The following is a 19,078-nucleotide window of genomic DNA, read 5'->3' on the forward strand; positions in this document are numbered from 1 at the left end:
GAGAAATTAAATTTTTGTAAACGTTGGCACTTTTTCAAAATTTTTCAGAAAACCTTCAGGTTTTAGAGAGTCATTTATAGAAATGCCATAGGTTTTACGGGTTTCTTTTTAAAAAATCTCAGGTTTCCATGAAACTACAGGTTATGAACTTCTTTTTAAAAACAAAAAAAAAAAAGTGAAATTATCAGTTACGTTAACAGTATTTCCACCACAAGAAGCAGGTTATTAATTGGGTATCAGAATCAGTTTAACAAAATCCATAATATGTAACACCATTTAAATTGAATAAATATCAGTCTAAGATGTCACTTCAGGGTAAGGGCTGTCGCGAAATCAGACTGTCATCACAACATTAACACGGCCAATCAAATTCACTATCTCAATATTATCGCGATATTTATAGAAATTTGGAAATTTCTAGCAATCTACTGTATCTTTAACTTTGTTTACTTTATTTTCTGTCTCTTTTTTGGGAAAATAAATCACCCTCAATATACATATGGGAAGGTGAAAAAGCCTAGCATCTTTTATTATTATGTGTTAACATGATATCGATTATCCACTTTTTAAATATTGCGATTATCCTAAATATCGAAATATTGAGACACCCCTTGTTCAGGTAATTGTGATTTTTTGACTTGTTTTATGCCAAATGATTAATGAGATAATCAAGAAAATAATCATCATAATAACTGATGAGAATTCTTGCTGTTTGCACCCTGAATAGATTCATGCGAGAATTACCAGCAGATTTAAAGTTTATGAACTCAAGATTTGTAGGAATTTTAACAGAAACTAATAAACCCTCTTCATGGTCTTGCAGGCTGTAACCCAGTGGCAACCCTTCTCCCTTAACTCCAGTAAATGAAAGAGAATGACTCATTTTTTATTTCCTGTGAATGACGGGTGATAATTGGTTGCCTCTGCTGCCCAACCGGCGCTCGTCCGTGTCGGTGCTGTCCGGAGACGGGCCGGAGCATCCTCCACCATCACATGCTGCTCTACCTGCTCTCCTCCAACATGGACCAGCGCTCGGCCCTGACGTCAGCCGTCACCGCCCTGCCTGCAGTATCCAGCGGAGCCTACAGATGATGATGGAGGCGACGAGAAGCGGCCTCTCCGTGAATCCCGTCCGGACGAGGACGAATTAACGCGCACGGAGAGTGAGTTTGGAGGAAAAAAATTGAGAAATATAAACTTTTGGGAGGGAACGCCGGAAGAATCTGTGTCACATCTGGCTCGAGGAGAGATGCTCCGCGGCGGCGGAAGGCGAGGGAGCGGCGGGCTGAGCCGCTCCGGTCGGGGTGTTCCTCCTCACTTCGGCGGAGCTCCCGCGGAGGAGGCGGCTTAAAGGGTGTTTCAGGGAAGAAGACACCCAGCCGGGGTAAACATCTCCAACCAATCGGCCTCCGCATCACCTTGGACGCGCTGACCGGAGGTGTAGAACATACCTTTAAACGTCAGGGTGGAGCTGCGGGTTGTTTTAATAAATGATGAGGGATCCCGCTCAGGATCGCTCTCAGCCCGACCGTGGAAGGTGGATTTGATGTTTTATGCGCGGCATACACTGTGTCCTCCCTCCGAACAGCGACACAGGTGATGTTATGTCACCGGACTCCACCGCTAGAGAAGGATGATGGCTGCGGGATGGTGCGGGACGACCCCGAGCGTGCACGACAGAGGCTCTCCGTGGAGGGCTGTTTATGCAATCCGACGCAGTGTTGCAAGTGGGCTGATTTGATGCTACTGTCTCCATACGATGCCCAGAACCGCCGGGCCTTTTGGTTTCTGTCAAATATGCCCGGGCCTCGCGAGGTGGACGAGCTGCGGGGGGGATGAGGAGATTCTCTGAACAACAGGGGGGGCCTTTCTGGATTTAAAGCGGTGTGCGTGTGTGTGTGTGTGTGTGTGTGTGTGTGGAGGGGAGGGAGGGGAGGGGAAACCATCACGCCGCCACCATGTCGAAAGTTGTCAGCAACAAGGAGAAGAAATCCTTCAGCAAGAAGCTCTTCCGGAGGAGCTCGGTCCGCTCCGTGGGGAGCTTCATGAACAGAGTTCTCCGGACTCTGTCGACTCTCTCGCATTTCAGCACCGACGAGCAGGCCGCCGAGGACGAGAAGGACGACGCCGCCTCCATCCCGACCACCACCGGGGGGTCCCTGCCGTCCGACGACAGCGACTGCGGGGGGTTCCCGTTCGGGGACAAGGTGCCGGGGGTCGCCGGGCTCAAGAACCACGGCAACACCTGCTTCATGAACGCTATCCTGCAGTGCCTGAGCAACACGGAGCTGTTCGCGGAGTACCTGGCTCTGGAGCAGTTCAGGGGCGCCGAGACGACGACGCCGACCAGCAGCAGCGGAGGCAACGACAAGGCCAAGTCCAACGGGGTGCTGGTCCAGAAGAAGGCGAGCCAGCAGCAGCAACAACAGCAGCAGCAGGAGCAGGAGGCGGGGGAGGTGACCGAGCAGCTGTCCGGGCTGGTCCGGGCTCTCTGGACCTTCGAGTACACGCCTCAGCACAGCAGGGACTTCAAGGTGAGCTGCTCAGTCGGCCCACAGGTGTATTTAATACAACAACTCCCAAACACACAGACAGCATGCAGGCTCCACTGAGGGACCGGCTCCTCACTGACCCACATTAGATCAGTTTTCCTGACTAGAATAAAGTTTTCCACACGCAGCACCTCCAGCCCTGATCTACTTTAATACACACACAGGAACTCAACAAACTCACATGTCATGCTGATTTTTTCCCCCCATTTTTATTCGATTTATTTCCAGGTTGTCCAGGCTTGTATCTTCAAGGTGGACTGTGAAGTTTTGGGGAAGAAACTCAAACTCAGTGATCTGGGACCTTATTTTAAAAAAATTCTCTTTGAAGCCAGAAAGGTGGCAGAGTCCGCCACAGATAAGCAAAGTGGAACAGTGTGAGACTGTGTTGTCCTACAAAAGGAAAAAAGAAAAAGAAAGGAAAAGATCCTGATCCTTTTTTGTTTTATGCCTAAACAAACTGAATACACCAACTGACCTTAAAGGACAACACACTGTTTATACGTGGCGGACCCTGCCACCTTTCTCGCTTCAAACAGTGTTCTGGGGAACCTTATTTTCCTCTGAGAACAGCCTGTTTATTCAGTTGTGGAAACAATAAATTGTTTCTATTATTACCTAATTGATATCGTCAATATTAAAATTCAGAGTTTGAATTTTTTCTCCAAAACTACGAAGTGACCCTTTAAGTCCAAATCTTAGAGGAATAAAGTCACTATAATTTTGTCACAAGTGGCTGTTTTGGGTAACCAGCAACACCTCAGCCCCATTTTGTGCCTCATGTGTCTGACCATTTGAGATAATACGTATAAAATGGGGTCATTAGCACCATCGGGAACTGTTTAACTGATTAGTTGTCACCCATTAAATTTAATCAGCAATATTCTCAGATTCCAAGGGCTTAAATGTGAATATGTTTTAGTTTTTTCTGATACTCCTCTGTGACCGTAAACTGAATATCTTTGGGTTGTGGACAAAACAAACATTTGAAGATGTCATCTTGGGGTTTGGGAAAAACACTGATCGACCATTTTAAAGCCTGAACAACTAGTTGGTTAATCAGGAGAGTGATCGACAGATTAATAGCCAATTAGAATAACCCGTAGTCACAGCCCTAGATCCATACAGCCATTTACAGATATTTGGGTCCCACTGGTGAGTCTAAAATACTAATTTGAGTCTGTCTATTATTAGGAAATTCCTTCAAATACCAGACAGGGTCAGATTCAGTGATTACAGTGGTCTTGAGTGACTGGTTTTCTTGTCAAAAGGCCACTGGACGACAAAAAGGATGATTTTAACTATTTTAAAAGGGTAAATTCTGAATCAGATCCCACACCATGTATTTGTGCTCACAATCAGCCTTCTTAAAGGCGTATGAAACAGGTGAAATCAGTGCTTCTCGACTAAAATTGCCATTTTAAAAGACCAAGTCCTAGATCTCAGCTGTTACACAACTCTGAAAAGTTTTGTTTTTTTAATTCCTCTATTGTCCGTCTTCTTTTCATCTTCTCCCCTCGCAAACCTGCATCCTAGCGCTGAAAACTTTGCCTGTCACACTCGACAAAGGTTTGTTCTCTCACAGCAGGGAAACTGCACTTTCTGTGTCTCTTTTTTTTTCTTCTCTCTGATAATCTATTTTCTCCTTTCAAAGCTCCAAAATACACAATAGAGAGGGATTGGATTGAACGGGGCCGTTCAACGCACTACTTCTTCTTGACAGTGTTACTATTTCTGTCCATTTTTTTTTTTTCCACCTTGGTTGCCAGCCAGAGTACAAACTGTCTGATTGGATATAGATTATTCTGTTCAGAGTGAGAGGCCTTGGATATGTTTAACTCAGTGGGGAAAATGAAGTACAAACTCAGACTATCAGGCAAATTCAGTTCCTCATTTGTGATAAACTAAGAAGCCTGTTGATAAATCTGAAAGCTTATGGCAATTCTTGTTTTGTCAGTTTTTTGAATGCTGATGTAAATGTCTCAGTAGCATCATCTCTTGTATCTTTTGGAGGGCATACAGTCGAAATGTCACTGAGTTTTCCCCCTTAAATCGCAAACAAATGTGACGTTTAGATGTTTTAAAAGTACCCAAAGTGTTTTTTTTAAAGGGCAAAAATAAGATTTTGCTCTCCAACCTTAACTGAAGCCAATTGGACTTGAGCAAAACATGCCGTATTTCATGGTTAGAGTACATTACAGCTCAGCAATGTGACGGATGACTCTGTGCCTCTCGCCTCAGACCACAATCTGAGCCGAAACAGAAAGCACTTAAAGATCATTAGGAAGGCATCCGTAATAATAACACCGGGGGAATCATCCCGAGTCCATTTTACTCTTGAAAGCAAATTAGTTTGAAGCTTATGTTGCTGTACACACCGTCCAACCTGCCCAAGAGCATGACCTATGCGAGTGATTACAAGAGGAGACATTCACCGTTTGGGAGAAGTGATACTTAATTTGATAAGGTGATTGACGATCCAAGGAAAAGGTGGAGGCCCGGAAACCAACACGAGGCAAATGTACGTTATGTAGGTCGGATATTAAAATGATGAACTTCAAGCTGCAGAGTCATGAGCAAATCATTCCGCCTGTCTTACTGGCTAATTAGATGCTGGATAACTAGCTGATTGGTTGTTTGAGTGAATACAAAGACGCTCACAGACAACAGACAGGCTCACCTCTTTTATTGAAGGAAGCTTTCCGATAAATATTGTCTGTGACATGCAACGATCTAAATGTTTTATTTCATCCAGAGTTGTGATGAATTGATGTCCCCCGCTGCTGCTTTCATTTATGTACATACTGTAGTTTCTTCCCAAGCTGCTGCTGTTTAAGAATATAATTCCTTATTTAGAGTGGAAAAGTGAGCAACGCCTTCATTATAATCGTCTGTTATCTCAATCCACACTAGGCAAACACCATTCTTTTTCATTTGACTTTTTACTTCACACCATATCTATGAATTTAAGAACCTCTACCCTGGTTGTTGGGCCAAAATACTTTTTTTTTCTTTTTAACCTTTAAAAGAGATAGTTCTGGTCTTTTGATTTGGGGTTGTATACCGTCAGCTCTCTGTCTGGGTGGAGAAGCGCCGACAGGGAAGCAGAGCATTGCCCTGCTAAACGGTAGCTACAGCAGGAGTATTTAAGGCACCTAAATGAAGGCAGCTATCACTTTAAAGCAACATTATGTAGGAATACGTATTCTGTGCAATTTGACATCCCCACGGTTTTTAAGTGCGTCCTCACTGTTATAAATACAACCAATGAGCTAACTAGCTAACGTCAGCTACAGTTAGCGGTTACTTAAGCAACAAGTAAACCTCTCTGTCTCCGATGAAAAAAAGTATTTTCTTCATAGAATCTCATCTAGTTGACTAACACAGTTGGTGGGACTAGACGGAACTGAGAAAGGAAACACTGAAGATTGGTATTGACTGCTGTCCATCTTGTTACATGAGATGACTGAAGTGTCTTCTTAAATGGTCTTTACTAGTAAGACTGAAAAAAAAAACAAAGTGACAAATTGTGAAGTGTGCACAGTCAGTTAGAATTTATTGCAGATTAACACTGTGAAATATATCTGACCTATTCACAGTATTAAATGTGTAGTAATGACAAAGAAGCTTTTGTTTTGACTGACTCAGGGTGTATTTTGGCACTTTATCTTTAAACATGAACGTTCTTCACTACTACATAAAGTACAACTGAGCCCAATGCTGCTGAATGTTGTGTTGTTGCACTGACACTGATTTCATTTACACAAAGCATCTAACCCATTTTTGGCTTGAACCTTGAAAAGGAACACGCAGCATGAGCATTCATAGGACACAGTATTTTTTGTCAGGGTGTGCTATTTATAGAGACATTTCAAACAATGCGTCCGGATTATTCAGTCTGCATTTCACCCGCTGTCTGCATCTCTAGATTGTTTCCATCTTGAAATGGGTCCCGTCATCAAAAGAGTCTGCTGCTTGAGATTAAATTCATCAATAGAGCTTTACTGAGAGACAGCCTCTGTGGCTGCAGAAGGAAGGCCAGCTCTTGGTTTGCACAAAACGCTGACGCTGCCTCTGTAGTGCCTTCAAAATGAGGGAGAGTGTCCCATGGGACGGGGCCGGGGAAGGCACGGAGTACACAGTCCCCTCGTATCCTTGACCTTTGGTGACATTTGATAGCTAGCAGAGGTCACTTTATAGCTGCCAGCCTGGGTTGGCTCTGTCGAGTACAAACTGTTGTCATCACCAATAGCTAATTGTCCTCGAGGTTAAGCTGTCGATTTCCAGCCTGTGTCCTGGTTTTAAAAAGCTTCTCCATGCCTGCGTCTCACCATCAACCCCCCCGCAGATCTGCTGACCTTTTAGGATTGTGCTGATCGTCATCCTGGTCAAACATGCTGAATATTTTATGAAGAGGCTAACGGTGTCATAAAAAAAAAAAAAAGCGGCACTCAGTGCATTACAGAGACATTTGTGTTTCAGGACAGTCCACTTTAAGCGCTGTGTGTTTGTCCCGCTGTAGAATGTGGTGTCGAGGAGCGCCCTTCAGTTCAAGGGTAACTCCCAGCACGATGCCCAGGAGTTCCTCCTCTGGCTGCTGGACAGAGTTCATGAAGACCTCAACCATATCGTCCACCCGGACATCAGACCGCCCAGGAAGGTAAAACACCAACTCAGAGCACAGTCTGACGTTACAAGTGTCTTCAATATCTTCATCATTTGACTGAATGTTGCCCCCTTTTTCTGCATTACTGATGGCGACAGCATTATGTCATACATGTTCACTGAGTGATTGTTTTCCAGCCTCCAGTAGAAGAAGAAAATCCCCCTGAAGGATCTCCACTACCAGCACCTGGATCTTTTGTACAGGAGCTGTTTCAGGCACAATACAGGTGACATGTTCAACTGCTGCGATACATTCTGTTGATTTTAAATGTGTTCTGATTCGCAGCCAGCTCACATTCATTTTAACAAATAAGTAAAATAATGAGGGGCATTGATAATTAAATGCATCTCTCTATGTCAAGGGCTAAACCTTTAAAGTAGAACCAAGATACAGAACAAAATGTGATGTATTGTCCATAAATATAAAAGGCAGATATGTTTAAACATACATTCAAACAACAGAGAATACAACATAATATTAGATCTTTATACACGCCAATGATGTTTCAAGGAAAAGTTGGCCCCAAAATTGAAAATTCAGTCATTATCTACTCACCCCCATGTCTGTGGAAAGTTTGTAGTCCACAAAACATTTCTGGAGCTTCGCAGCAAAACAGCATTGCAGCATTCTCCTTAACAACTGAAGTAGAAGGGGACTTTGGTAAATCCTTTTCAATATCTATTGATAACACTGTAATGTCTGTATGATAAATACTGTATGAAGCTACAGCCAGCAGTCAGTTAGCTTAGCACAAAGACTGGAAACAGGTGAAATCATCTAGCCTGGCTCTGCAATAAGTCATTTTTACATTCTAGATATAAAATGTTAATTAGCAAGCTTTAAAGTTGCTAGTACCTTGGGGACAGAGCCAGGCCAGCTGTCATTAGCTTTATGCTAAGCTAAGCCGAACAGCTGCTCATGTTTACTGTTGTGCACACACACGAGAGCGGTATCAATCTTCTCGCCTAAGTTCCGGAGAGAAATCAAGTCGAACCTTGAACTAGTGCTTTGAAAGGGTTTCGCTTTCAAGCTGTGTTTCATTATTCTCGCCGTGTCTCCGTGCAGGTCCTCGCTGACCTGCCCTCACTGCCAGAAACAGAGCAACACCTTTGATCCTTTCCTCTGCATCTCACTGCCAATCCCGGTACCTCACACACGGTAAGGTGACTCTGCATCCAGCTCATGAGTAAGACAATATCTATCAGACAAAAAAAAAAAAAGAGACGAGATCCAATCTGAACCCGGCGTTAAAAAGATGTGTCAAGACCAACACCAAGAAACATCCGACAGGAGGAGGCTAAAATTAGAAGATGCTGTCTATCTTGGAAACATCAGTCCAGCCGCGGTTACGAAACAGCCAATTAATTCAAGTCATTTCTGTGTTGCAGCCCGCTGTATGTGACAGTGGTGTACCAAGGAAAGTGCTCCCACTGTATGAGAGTCGGGGTGGCTGTGCCTCTCTCCGGCACCGTGTCCAGGCTGAGACAAGCTGTGGCCTCGGAGACCAAAATCCCTGCCCAACAGGTGCTGTCTTATTAGTAACTGAACTTCTTTTAAAGCCATCACTGTATCGAAAGTAAGAGGATCAGAGAGAGCGATCGACAGATTAATCGACGCTGAAAATAATCAGCCCTGGTGTTTTGAAAATATCTGTTTTTCAGAATCTAAAGCCTCATTTTAGTATGTGGAAGCACCTCCTTTTTGTTACAACCTAGTAGATTTTGCATCTCCCCTCTCCGCTCAGATCGTCCTCACTGAAATGTACTTCGACGGCTTTCACCGCTCCTTCTGCGACGACGACGACGACCTCGAGATCATTCAGGAGAGCGACTCCATCTTTGCCTTCGAGACGCCCGAGCTGTTCAGACCGGAGCAGATCCGCTCCAAGCGAGGCGGTACGACATCCTGTTTGTGCCCCTTAAGAAATTAAGTTTCAGCACTTTGTCTCGCTGTGCCAGTAGGAGTTGAGATTAGATTAGAGAAGGACTAATAGTGGAGGAGTGCTTCATTTAGGGAGCTGCCACACGCACTGACCGGCATGCCGGGTTGACTTTTGAAGCAATTGATGAGTGTTTGTGTGTTTACTACAGGGAGCCCTCACGCAAATCTCAACCAGAACAACCTGAAGTATGGCACCGACAATAACAGGATATCCACACAGATCCAGGAGCCCACCAGCCCGCCTCAGAGCCCCAATAAGAACAGTGGGCAGGCTGAGAAGATCGTCCTGTTGGTGTGTAACAGAGCCTGCGCTGGACAGCAGGGACGCAGGTATCCAAAAACACTCGCATCAGCTTAAAACCTTACCTCAAAGAATTCTTAATAAAACTGATGCAGGTGAAACTGTTTTGTCTTTGTTATCCCCCCCCTCCTCCCACAGATTTGGTAATCCATTTATTCTGTATTTGGAGCGTACGGTGACGTGGGATGTGCTTCAGAAGGAGATCTTGGAGAAGATGAGGCACCTTTTGCGCCCTGGAGTCTTTGTGCAGGTACGTTACATCCACACATTTGAATAATGTGTCTGTAAGTGACGGAATGTAACTTTGTACAAATACAGAGTTACTTTACATGTACTTGTACTTTACTTGAGTATTTCCATGTTATGTCATCTTACACTTCCACTCCACTACATCTCAGAGGTAAATATTGTACTTTTGATTCCACTACGTTTGTCTGACAACTTTAGTGACAGATTGCAATTCTTCATACCCTTCCTGTCCAGTGAAAACCTTGTATCGTATGATCATATGTGTTGATTATGAATGTTCCGTTACGGGTTGAGAAAGTACTTCTCCTTCTTAAAGGTTAGCCTTACCCATTCAAGCAAACTCTATAATTAACTACTCGCCCACATGACAGCGGAAAGTCAGGACAAAACATTTCTGGAGCTTCACGGTGAAACAGAGTTGCAGCATTCTCCTAAATAAATTAAGTAGATGGGGACATGTTTAAAACTAATTAAACAATGGAAAAATAATACAGAATGGCTCCATACAGCTCATTGGGCGTAATCTGTTTCTGTGGAAGCCCAGAGATCCCAAATTGATTTTAAAAGACATTTTCTACCCCCTTTGAAAAGCAGACGCCTTCCCTGTAGCTGCTTAGCTAAAAGTTTTAGCCTGCACCCTGTTTGAGGTGGGTGCCCGTACAAGGGTGTAACTAGCATCTTTTCAAATCAGTTTGGGATAGTTCCACTGTCTTGGATTACACCAGACAAGCTGTATGAGGCCATTTAGTGTTTTATTTTTTTCATTTTTTAAGAAGTTTAAAAAACAAGTCCCCGTCTACTTAAGCTGTGTAGCAGAATGCTGCAACGCTGTCTTGCTGTGTAGCTCAAGAAATGTCAGGCGGGCTACGAAACTACGCCACAATTTCTCTCTACATTGGGGCGAGTTGTTCATTACCAAATTTTCATTTCTGGATAAACTGTCCTGTAACCTAAATAAACTATTTTAAAACTCTCTTGGATTAACTGCATCTTCGAGGCTGAAAACAGTTTTTCTGCCTTTTTAAGAGATACGTGGTTCTCACAGGACAGGGATGCCTCAAATATAATGATATCAGACAATATAATGCATTCATGTAGATTAAAATACCAAAAGTAAAGTATTTGAATATTAATAAGTAAAAAGTATACAAATACTTCTTCCGCCAGTGGCTTACATGTATTGTGTTTTAATGTCTCATCCCTGATGGTCTGTAGGTAGGGCCCTTCACTTTGCGTGTGGTAGGAGTGGTTGGAATCACATATCTCTTGCCTCAGGAGGAGCAGCCGCTCTGCCATCCCTCTGTGGAGAGGTAATGTCACTCATCACCACCAGGGGGGAGTGTTAGCCCACTCGAGCAGTGGTTACATAAAACCCTGCAGCGTGTTCAATCCACTTCAAGTTGATTGAAGAGCTACAGTATGTAGGCTGACTCTTCAGTGGTATTGATGTGAAAATATCTCCTGAGATGTGTAATAGCTCGTCTGGTTGCATGGATTTTTCTTCTAAGAAGGTGTCGACCTCTGTGGTTGTTGCATTGATTGATTTAGAAATGAGCAGAATGAGAAAAAAATGACATTTGCTTCAGTAACAGAAAATCAACCCTCAAACTTATTTTAAGTTACAGTGGGGCTCAGTGTAATGCTGTTTGGTTTGCCATAACGTATATTTAAATGTTCATTTAATGTATCTGAGTAAGTTTAATGAACCGTCGGCATATCTGTTTTCTATCATGATGAACTCTAAGTTACGTATTTTATTGATATTACATTTTATGTGCAGCAATACCTGCACAGAACAGCTGATAAACTATACAGTAAACCAGAGCAGTGAAGGCCGTGATTGCAGGAAGACGGTGTATAATGAGGGATTTAGATGATGATTGAGCAGATTTTCCTGTGATTTTCGGATTAAAGATGAGTTTTCCTATATTATTAGGACCTTTTTATACCATTCTCTGTCTGTTTTGTGATTTTTTTGCAATTGTTAACAATCATACATAGTTAATACGCTTCTTTTTTCTGTCAAATTAAATAGTTTCTTATACCTGACACTTAGCCATTGGTCTATGTGCCATTCTGTTGTTTAAAAGGAGATCTATTATGCTTTTTTGTTTGTTTTAATTTCCTTCTGTTTATATGTGTTCTTATGCATGTAAAAAGATCTTTAAAGCTAAAAAGACAAAGTCTGCACCAACAGAAGCTCCTTTCTCCCGCAGAAATCAGTTCTCTTGAAAATGCCTTGTCAGTAGTCCCGCCTTAAATTCTGTGACTTTGTGACATCACACTACTAATTCGATGTGCAATTAAAAAAAAAAAGTCATCAAACTCAAAGGCATCTTATTTTTCTCTGATGCTACTTTTTTGTGTTTGTGATTAATACTGTAACATTTTTTGGGGTGAAACGTACTGTAACCCAACCTCTTATACTTTTGTGCAGTAAGAAATCTGTATTATCAGCTGAATGACAGATAATACATTGCGTTCTCTTAATCCAATTCTCAACAGGGCATTCAAGTCTTGCGGTCCTGGAGGGCCGCCTCACGTCAAAATCGTTGTTGAATGGGACAAAGAGACGAAAGACTAGTAAGTGAGATCTGTCACGAGCCAGAGCCCCGATCGCACACTTACGTAAGGGAGCTCAGGGCTGACGGGTGATGTGTCCGTTCAGAGCTGTTGTGAAGGTCTTTTGAAGTTCCACGTGATCCCTCTGTGACTCGTGCTGTGTTCTGCCCACAGTCTCTTCAAAAGGACTGAGGATGAGTACATCCCAGATGCTGAAAGCGTGCGTCAAGTGAAGGAGCAACATCTGCAGCCTCAGACCTGCTCGCTTGCCCAGTGCTTTCAACTGTACACCAAAGAGGAACAGGTATGCCGAGACGTGGCATCATGTGGGCTGCAGTAGTGTTGACAACATCGTACATACGTGGATTAAAGATGGGTTTTGCTAATTATTTTATTCTCAGTTGTAGTTTGTGAGAGGAAACTGTGGGAAAGGGTTGTTGGAACACATGTTTTTCTCTTCATTGTTATATTTAGCTATATAATGTGTAAAATGAGTTTCAAAATTCAGCAAAAAATTGTGTTTTTATTATGCAAAAACACACAAATATAACAGTTAAACAAATAAAAACTACAGAATGTGAGTTGATTTTCTTTCACTTTGACCTCAGCTGGCTCCTGATGATGCGTGGCGGTGTCCGCACTGTAAGCAGCTTCAGCAGGGCAGCATCAAGCTCAGTCTGTGGACCCTGCCGGACATCCTCATACTTCACCTGAAACGCTTCAGACAGGTGCTGATGTAGAAATGTTTTAAAAAGTAGAATAAATATAAAAGACAGTGAGAGATGATAATGTCAAATTAAATGTGTTGCAACAACAGGACGGAGACCGGCGAATGAAAATGCAGAACATGGTGAAGTTCCCGCTCACAGGCATGGACATGGCGCCCCACATGGTGAAGAGGAGCCAGAGCAGCTGGAGCCTCCCCTCCCACTGGTCGCCATGGAGACGGCCTTACGGGATGGGCCGTGACCCGGAGGACTACCTTTACGACCTGTACGCAGTGTGCAACCATCACGGGACCATGCAGGGCGGACATTACACAGGTAATGGAGCAGCATAATACAGTTTTTTTTTCTTTTCATGAAAGCTCCCCAAGATATTCATCATTCTTTATTGTGCTGTGTACTTGTAGCTCACTGTAAGAACTCCATCGATGGACAGTGGTATTGCTTCGATGACAGCGACGTTCAGCCTATATCTGAAGATGATGTCTGCAAGCAGACCGGCTACATCTTGTTCTATCAAAGACGAGCCACGATTCCATCTTGGTCTGCCAACAGTTCTGTGGGAGGTAATACTTTTTTTTTCATTTATTGATAGTAGCTCGTACAATCTCGAGATGTGCATGTTTAAAGGGGACCTGTTATGCTCATTTTCCAGCTCTATATTTAGAGTCTGGAACTCCAACAGAGCTGAGCATGATTCACAAAAAAATCCCTACTTATATCTTGTATTGGCATTTTTATGCAGCCTCTCTGTTTATCTTTTGTCTGAAACAACCTATTTAGCTCCAGTCTTCCCTAAAAGCTTCACTTTACAAACCGATTACTGTACAAAACACAACTTCATAACTCTTATTCACCGGTTTTGATGAAACTGGATCAGATTTTAAGGAGAAAACACTGATGGACAGAAAGCTTTCCTTGTCATTTAACAGGTTAGCTCAGTTAGCTATGTAGCTAGTTAGTTAGCTCTAGCAGAGGAGCAGTGGAATTGCTAGAAGGGAGAGGTATTTTAGGCCTGAGGGTTTGAGGACCAGGTGGGGGGACTCAGCTACAGTACCAGGGCTTACTGTGCCAACTAGCTGACAGCAGCTAACGTTACAGTTAGAAGATGTTGGTGGATACATTTGCGACAGGTACAGCTCTCTGTACCTCAGGAAACCCTGTAAGTCAAAGGGAATTCAGGCAGAGCAGCTGGAGGACAGGTGGGGAAAGGGAAAACCAGACAATATGTTTTCCACAAAATATGAAACAACTAGGCAGACTGTGCGGATGGATGGGTGCATCCCTGTACTTCGTGGGCGTGTTGTGCCTGCAGCAAAAGACTAATTAAGGAGCTGATGACGACAAACAAAAGTAGAAACAAAGCAGTCTCAATCCTAAAGTTTTTATTTGAACTTTTGCCACGTTAGCAATGAACATCTGACATTGTTGATTATAATATGCGTCAGACATAAGGGGAATGCATAACCCAATGTCTGGTTTGGACTTCAGGATCTACCAGTTCGTCTTTGTGTGAGCACTGGATCAGTCGGTTGATGGGTAGCCGTCCGCCCAGCCAAGCCTCATCCGGTTCATCCAGACGCACCTCGTTGGCCTCCCTCTCTGAGTCGGCTGAGTTTGCTGGGGAACGGAGCGAGGACGATGGTGAGAGACTCATCCAAGCACGCGCCATTTCTGATTTGTTCTCAATGCTTCAAAATGTGACAACTACAAATAGTTTCTTTAAAAAAATATTTTATTGATGTGTGTCTTTTGTACAAAGCAGGCCTATCGAGTCGGCCGGCAGTAAGAGGCATGCAAAGGCAAACATTCTCCTCAAGATCTTCCATTGCCAGCCCGTTGGCGCTCAGCGAAAATGGCACCAAACCATCCTGGCCCCACTCTGCTAAGCTCCAGCTCCGTTCCAACTCTCCTTCGCGCTTCTCCCTGGAATCCCACTCGTCCTCCCCGACACTGGAGATGATTGGAGAGGTGGTTGATACCTCCTGTTTCACTGGGTCACCTAAGCCAGAAAAACGGTCAGGGGGCAAGTCAGCCCTCGCAGCTTTGGACAGTAATCCGGGCAGTAAGAGGCTGATAGAGCAGGTTCACTCCAAGGCTGTGGCACAGGCAGAGCAGAGGAGCTCCCTCCAGGCTGGGGATAACAACAATGTAGTCACTGGTGCCGAACAGGTCAGTCCTCGACATGGAGCAGCTTCGAAGGAGCCAAAACAAAGAAATGGGTCTGCAGATAGCGCTGGTTCTAAAAGGAGCTCAATGAAGACCGGGTTAGAGAGTGAAAGGAGTCCCAAGAAGCGTCCTGCCACGTCCTCAACGTCCTCCAGCTCATTGTCTCCCGCATCCCCGGCCATCGACAAGTTACAGTCTCGAACACAGGCCAAGAGTGCAGCATCGGCATCCAACCCCAAGGACAAAAGCGATGGACTGCCTAAAACTAGCAAGGCTGGTTCCTCCAGAACTGCAACCCCCTCCAAGAAAGGATCATCGCAAACCCCAGAGGTGAAACCTTCTGACTCTGCCCAGCAGAGGAAGAGCGGTTCTCCGGGATTACAAAGCTCACACCCTCAGAGGAAAACATCACCCAGGTCAGGAGGCGAGAAAAGCTCAGCCTCAGCAAGGACTAGAGCGGCAGACAGGAGCACTAGCCGTGAATCCTCGCGGGCCAATGCGGTCCCAGAGAGGAAGGTTAGCTCTGGAGGTCCTCCCTCCAGGTCGAGTGCTGCAAGTAGAGCGGAGGGCAGGCTGGGCCGTGCTGCGGAGAACAAGCCTCCGGGCCGCAGCTCGAGCAGTAGCTCCTCCATGGCTAGTCTTCGATCCTCGAGTGTAGGTGTTTCCTCTTCAAGTGCAGCCCCACCATCACGGGCACCTCAGAGGAACAGTAAGACAGAGGAGAAAGGTTTATCTTTCTTCAAAACTGCTCTGAGGCCCAAAGAGACCCGTAAGTCAACTGATGGTGGGAAAGCAGGGGCGGGAGAAGCAAAAGGAAGTCCAGAGGATGGTGCTGGGGACGCAGCTAAGGAAGTAACCCCACATGGAGCGGGCAAGAAAGCCCAGAATGTCGCTTCAGAGGCGAACGTGACCACAGCCAAAGACAAGGAGTCCTCGAAGGCATCCGCTGCAGCTAAGCATTCACTGCTGCCCTCCACGAAGTCCAAGCTTTCTGGAGCAGAAACAACCACACAATCCTCTGCCAATGCAAAAGACCCTTCGAAGAAAGAGCCTGCGAAAAAGACAATGCAGTCGAGGAAGATCCCCATCAACTCCACACAAACTAGCCAGAGGTCCAAGTGACGTTATTTTAGTCAGCCTCACCACAATCTCTCTCGTGCAGCTCTGAGGTGTTGCGACCATCAAACTAGACCGAGTGTCTGACAAACATCTTTAAAGCACCTGTAGCTCTACAGTGGTTACTGAATACCAGCTGCCATACCGGACACCTACCTGTCCACGTTGTTAAATAGTTATTTAGGAATGGATTTTAACGAAGCACTTTGTATGGATTGCATTGATTTTGAGGAATATTATGTATTGTAAATAAGCATGGACTGCACATGTATTGACATTATTGCCTTGTTCTGTCTGTAGCATAGTTGAGAGACGTGCATCTCAGTACGAGGTGAGAAATAAAAGTGACTTTGCACAAGATGGGAAGCGGATGTAATAACGGAAGGGGAACTTTTTGAGAGACAAACACGGACTGCTCAGTCGCCAAAGGAAGTTTACCGGCAATTTTTGACATGCTGATGCAGTGAAATTGATTTCCAAAATATCTTTATGTACAGCTCTCCTTCACTATCGAGAGCCATATGTCGACAACAAACATCAGTGCCTCAGATAATCAAAGTATTTAATCTAAATTGTATAACTGCAGGTGTTGGTAAATTTATAATTCAATTTTAATATTTATTAAGCACTGAACATGTCGTTTCAAGTAAAACACGATTTAAGACTATTTAACCTGAACTGCTGTTTACATTATGCTCCTTGGTGTAGTTATCGTGCAACAGCCTTTAAAGAAGTGTTTTTGTGCAGAGACTGTCATGGAGAGGCCGACAGAGAGAGAGAGAGAGAGAGAGAGAGGAGAAGTGCAGGAATGAAGCATGTGTAGTTGGTGTTAAATGTCTGGAGACCTCCGGTTCTTAATGGTTCTTAAATGTTTGTGTTTTTATTTACCTGTGATAACCAGTTACCCCTCAGACAAACCTCCGCCGCCCGTCACCACCTCTGCCCTCCAGCTGCTGATACCACGAAAGATCAGCCTCTTCAGACTGCCAGACATCTCCAATACATTCCTCTCAGACGAACACAGGGTTAATGTAAAAAAAAAGAAAAAAAAGGAAAAAAAAAGAAAAAAAAAGAAGCCATCTCGCACACAGACGACATACTCGCAGACGGCTGGGGCGCTTGTGTTCAAACGTACATGCGCGCGGAGCATCGTGGTATGTTTGAGTCCGCCCATCCTCTGTCCACATCACAGCTTGTGCACATCTTTAGCTTGCATCACCGAGTAGATCAGCACTGAAACGCACCGACACGGATTGAGATCACCGCTCATGAAGTATGCGAAAGTTGTTGCATGAACAAAAAGAAAAGAAAAAAAAATTGCTTATGCATGCACTTAACTATGCAAGCAGATTCTTGCTAATGCCCACACTGAGTATGTAGACGTGCTACTCTTGGATGTGTATATATTTCTAACTGTATATTTTTCCAAATGCCAGCATCGGAGAGCATGTTACGGCATCCTTTATTAAAGCTTTGTTTGCACATTTCTTCAAAGTAATATACATTTTTGTATGAATGATAAGTATTGCTCATTCACTCCCTCAAAGTAAACCAACTCACTTGCAAATTGACGTTCTCTGGATTCATTTTGTCTCATTCTTCCTCACAGTTCCCAACCTTTTAAAGGGGGCACCATGTGGATTTGGAGAAGAAATTCAAACTCAGAAATGTTTCTTGTTAGAATGGTGGCAGGGTCCGCCAAATGTAAACACAGTAAAACAGTACGAAATTGTGTTGTCCTGTAAGGTCAGTTAGTTTATTCAGCCTGTTACACATATAAAAGTTCAGTCAAAGCGGATATTTCTCCTCTGGTTTCTTCCCCAAAACCACATAGTGCACCTTTAACAACTTTTTTATATGGCTTTGGGACATTACATTGCTGCAGTTTACAAGTTTCATACCAGAGCCTCTGTGAGCATTGCGAAATTAAGACGGACTGAAGACGGTAGTGTTTTATACAAGACTTCTGTCATACAATCGGACAGGTTTAAGGCGATAACTCATTCTTTGTTACCACGCTGTCTTCTGCTTTTGTCTGCAGATTCCAACAACAACAACAAAAAAAAGTAATAGTAATGATGCAAAATTTGATACTGTTTTTATTCATTCAATTCTTGTATTATCGAACCTGTCTTAAAAGAACAACAAACACCCACAAGACATATTTCACTGTGAACGATTGCGCTGGAAGGCATCATTAAAATACAAATTGAATAATGACAGTTGTGTTGATATACGTCAGAGTTAATGATTTACTGAATGTCAGGGTCACAGTGCAGGAGCTCCACCCGAGCAGCCGGACCACGAGCTACGTCACGCGGCTCTCTGGCACATGGTGCAGAATAAAAAAAAGGAATGATTATCTTCAGTGCCTGGTGGCTACAGTGTGTTATACTGTGCTATTACACCCAACACATGCAGTATATAACGTGATAATGTGTTCATAAAATAGAGGGATGTATAAATATAACAAGATGCTGTGTGGAGTGATTTTACTTTCACAAATGCATGAGAATGATCAGACTTTTATTTTTCCAGTTATACCCTGTGATATAATGTAATTTTTGACATGTAATGTGTTCATGTTTCCTTGCGGGGATGTGTTGGCATTGATTTGGCGATGCAATACAACAACAACAAACAAAATAAAATCATGTCAGGAAGTAACATTTTGTCGACACATGTGGCTGTGGATGATTTCTTTCCTTTTTGCAACATTTCTCAGTTTCTCCACTTGGTGGAGCTCAGCGTTCGCCTGAAAAAAAATCTCAAGCGGACACAGAAAATAATGAGTTCTGGA

The 19,078-nt window shown here is 43.8% G+C and overlaps 1 protein-coding gene across 2 annotated transcripts; it reads left to right on the forward strand.

Annotated features, from left to right (window-relative positions):
- Positions 1–937: 937 nt before the first annotated feature.
- Positions 938–18,958, forward strand: LOC115571269 (ubiquitin carboxyl-terminal hydrolase 31-like). Of its 2 annotated transcripts, none has more exons than XM_030400561.1 (16): positions 938–2,534; positions 7,072–7,209; positions 7,353–7,441; positions 8,281–8,373; positions 8,604–8,739; positions 8,960–9,110; positions 9,306–9,486; positions 9,596–9,707; positions 10,922–11,016; positions 12,212–12,289; positions 12,443–12,572; positions 12,877–12,996; positions 13,086–13,311; positions 13,401–13,559; positions 14,485–14,637; positions 14,759–18,958. In XM_030400561.1, the coding sequence occupies exons 1-16, from the start codon at positions 1,959–1,961 to the stop codon at positions 16,282–16,284; spliced, it is 3,963 nt and encodes a 1,320-aa protein (XP_030256421.1). In that variant the 5' UTR covers positions 938–1,958; the 3' UTR covers positions 16,285–18,958. The 2 variants fall into 2 exon arrangements, with proteins under 2 accessions (XP_030256421.1, XP_030256420.1); XM_030400560.1 differs by having other exon boundaries at positions 939–2,534; positions 14,756–18,958.
- The last annotated feature ends 120 nt before the right edge of the window (positions 18,959–19,078 follow it).

Source organism: Sparus aurata, chromosome 20, assembly GCF_900880675.1.
Source record: "Sparus aurata chromosome 20, fSpaAur1.1, whole genome shotgun sequence".
Taxonomy (NCBI): domain Eukaryota; kingdom Metazoa; phylum Chordata; class Actinopteri; order Spariformes; family Sparidae; genus Sparus; species Sparus aurata.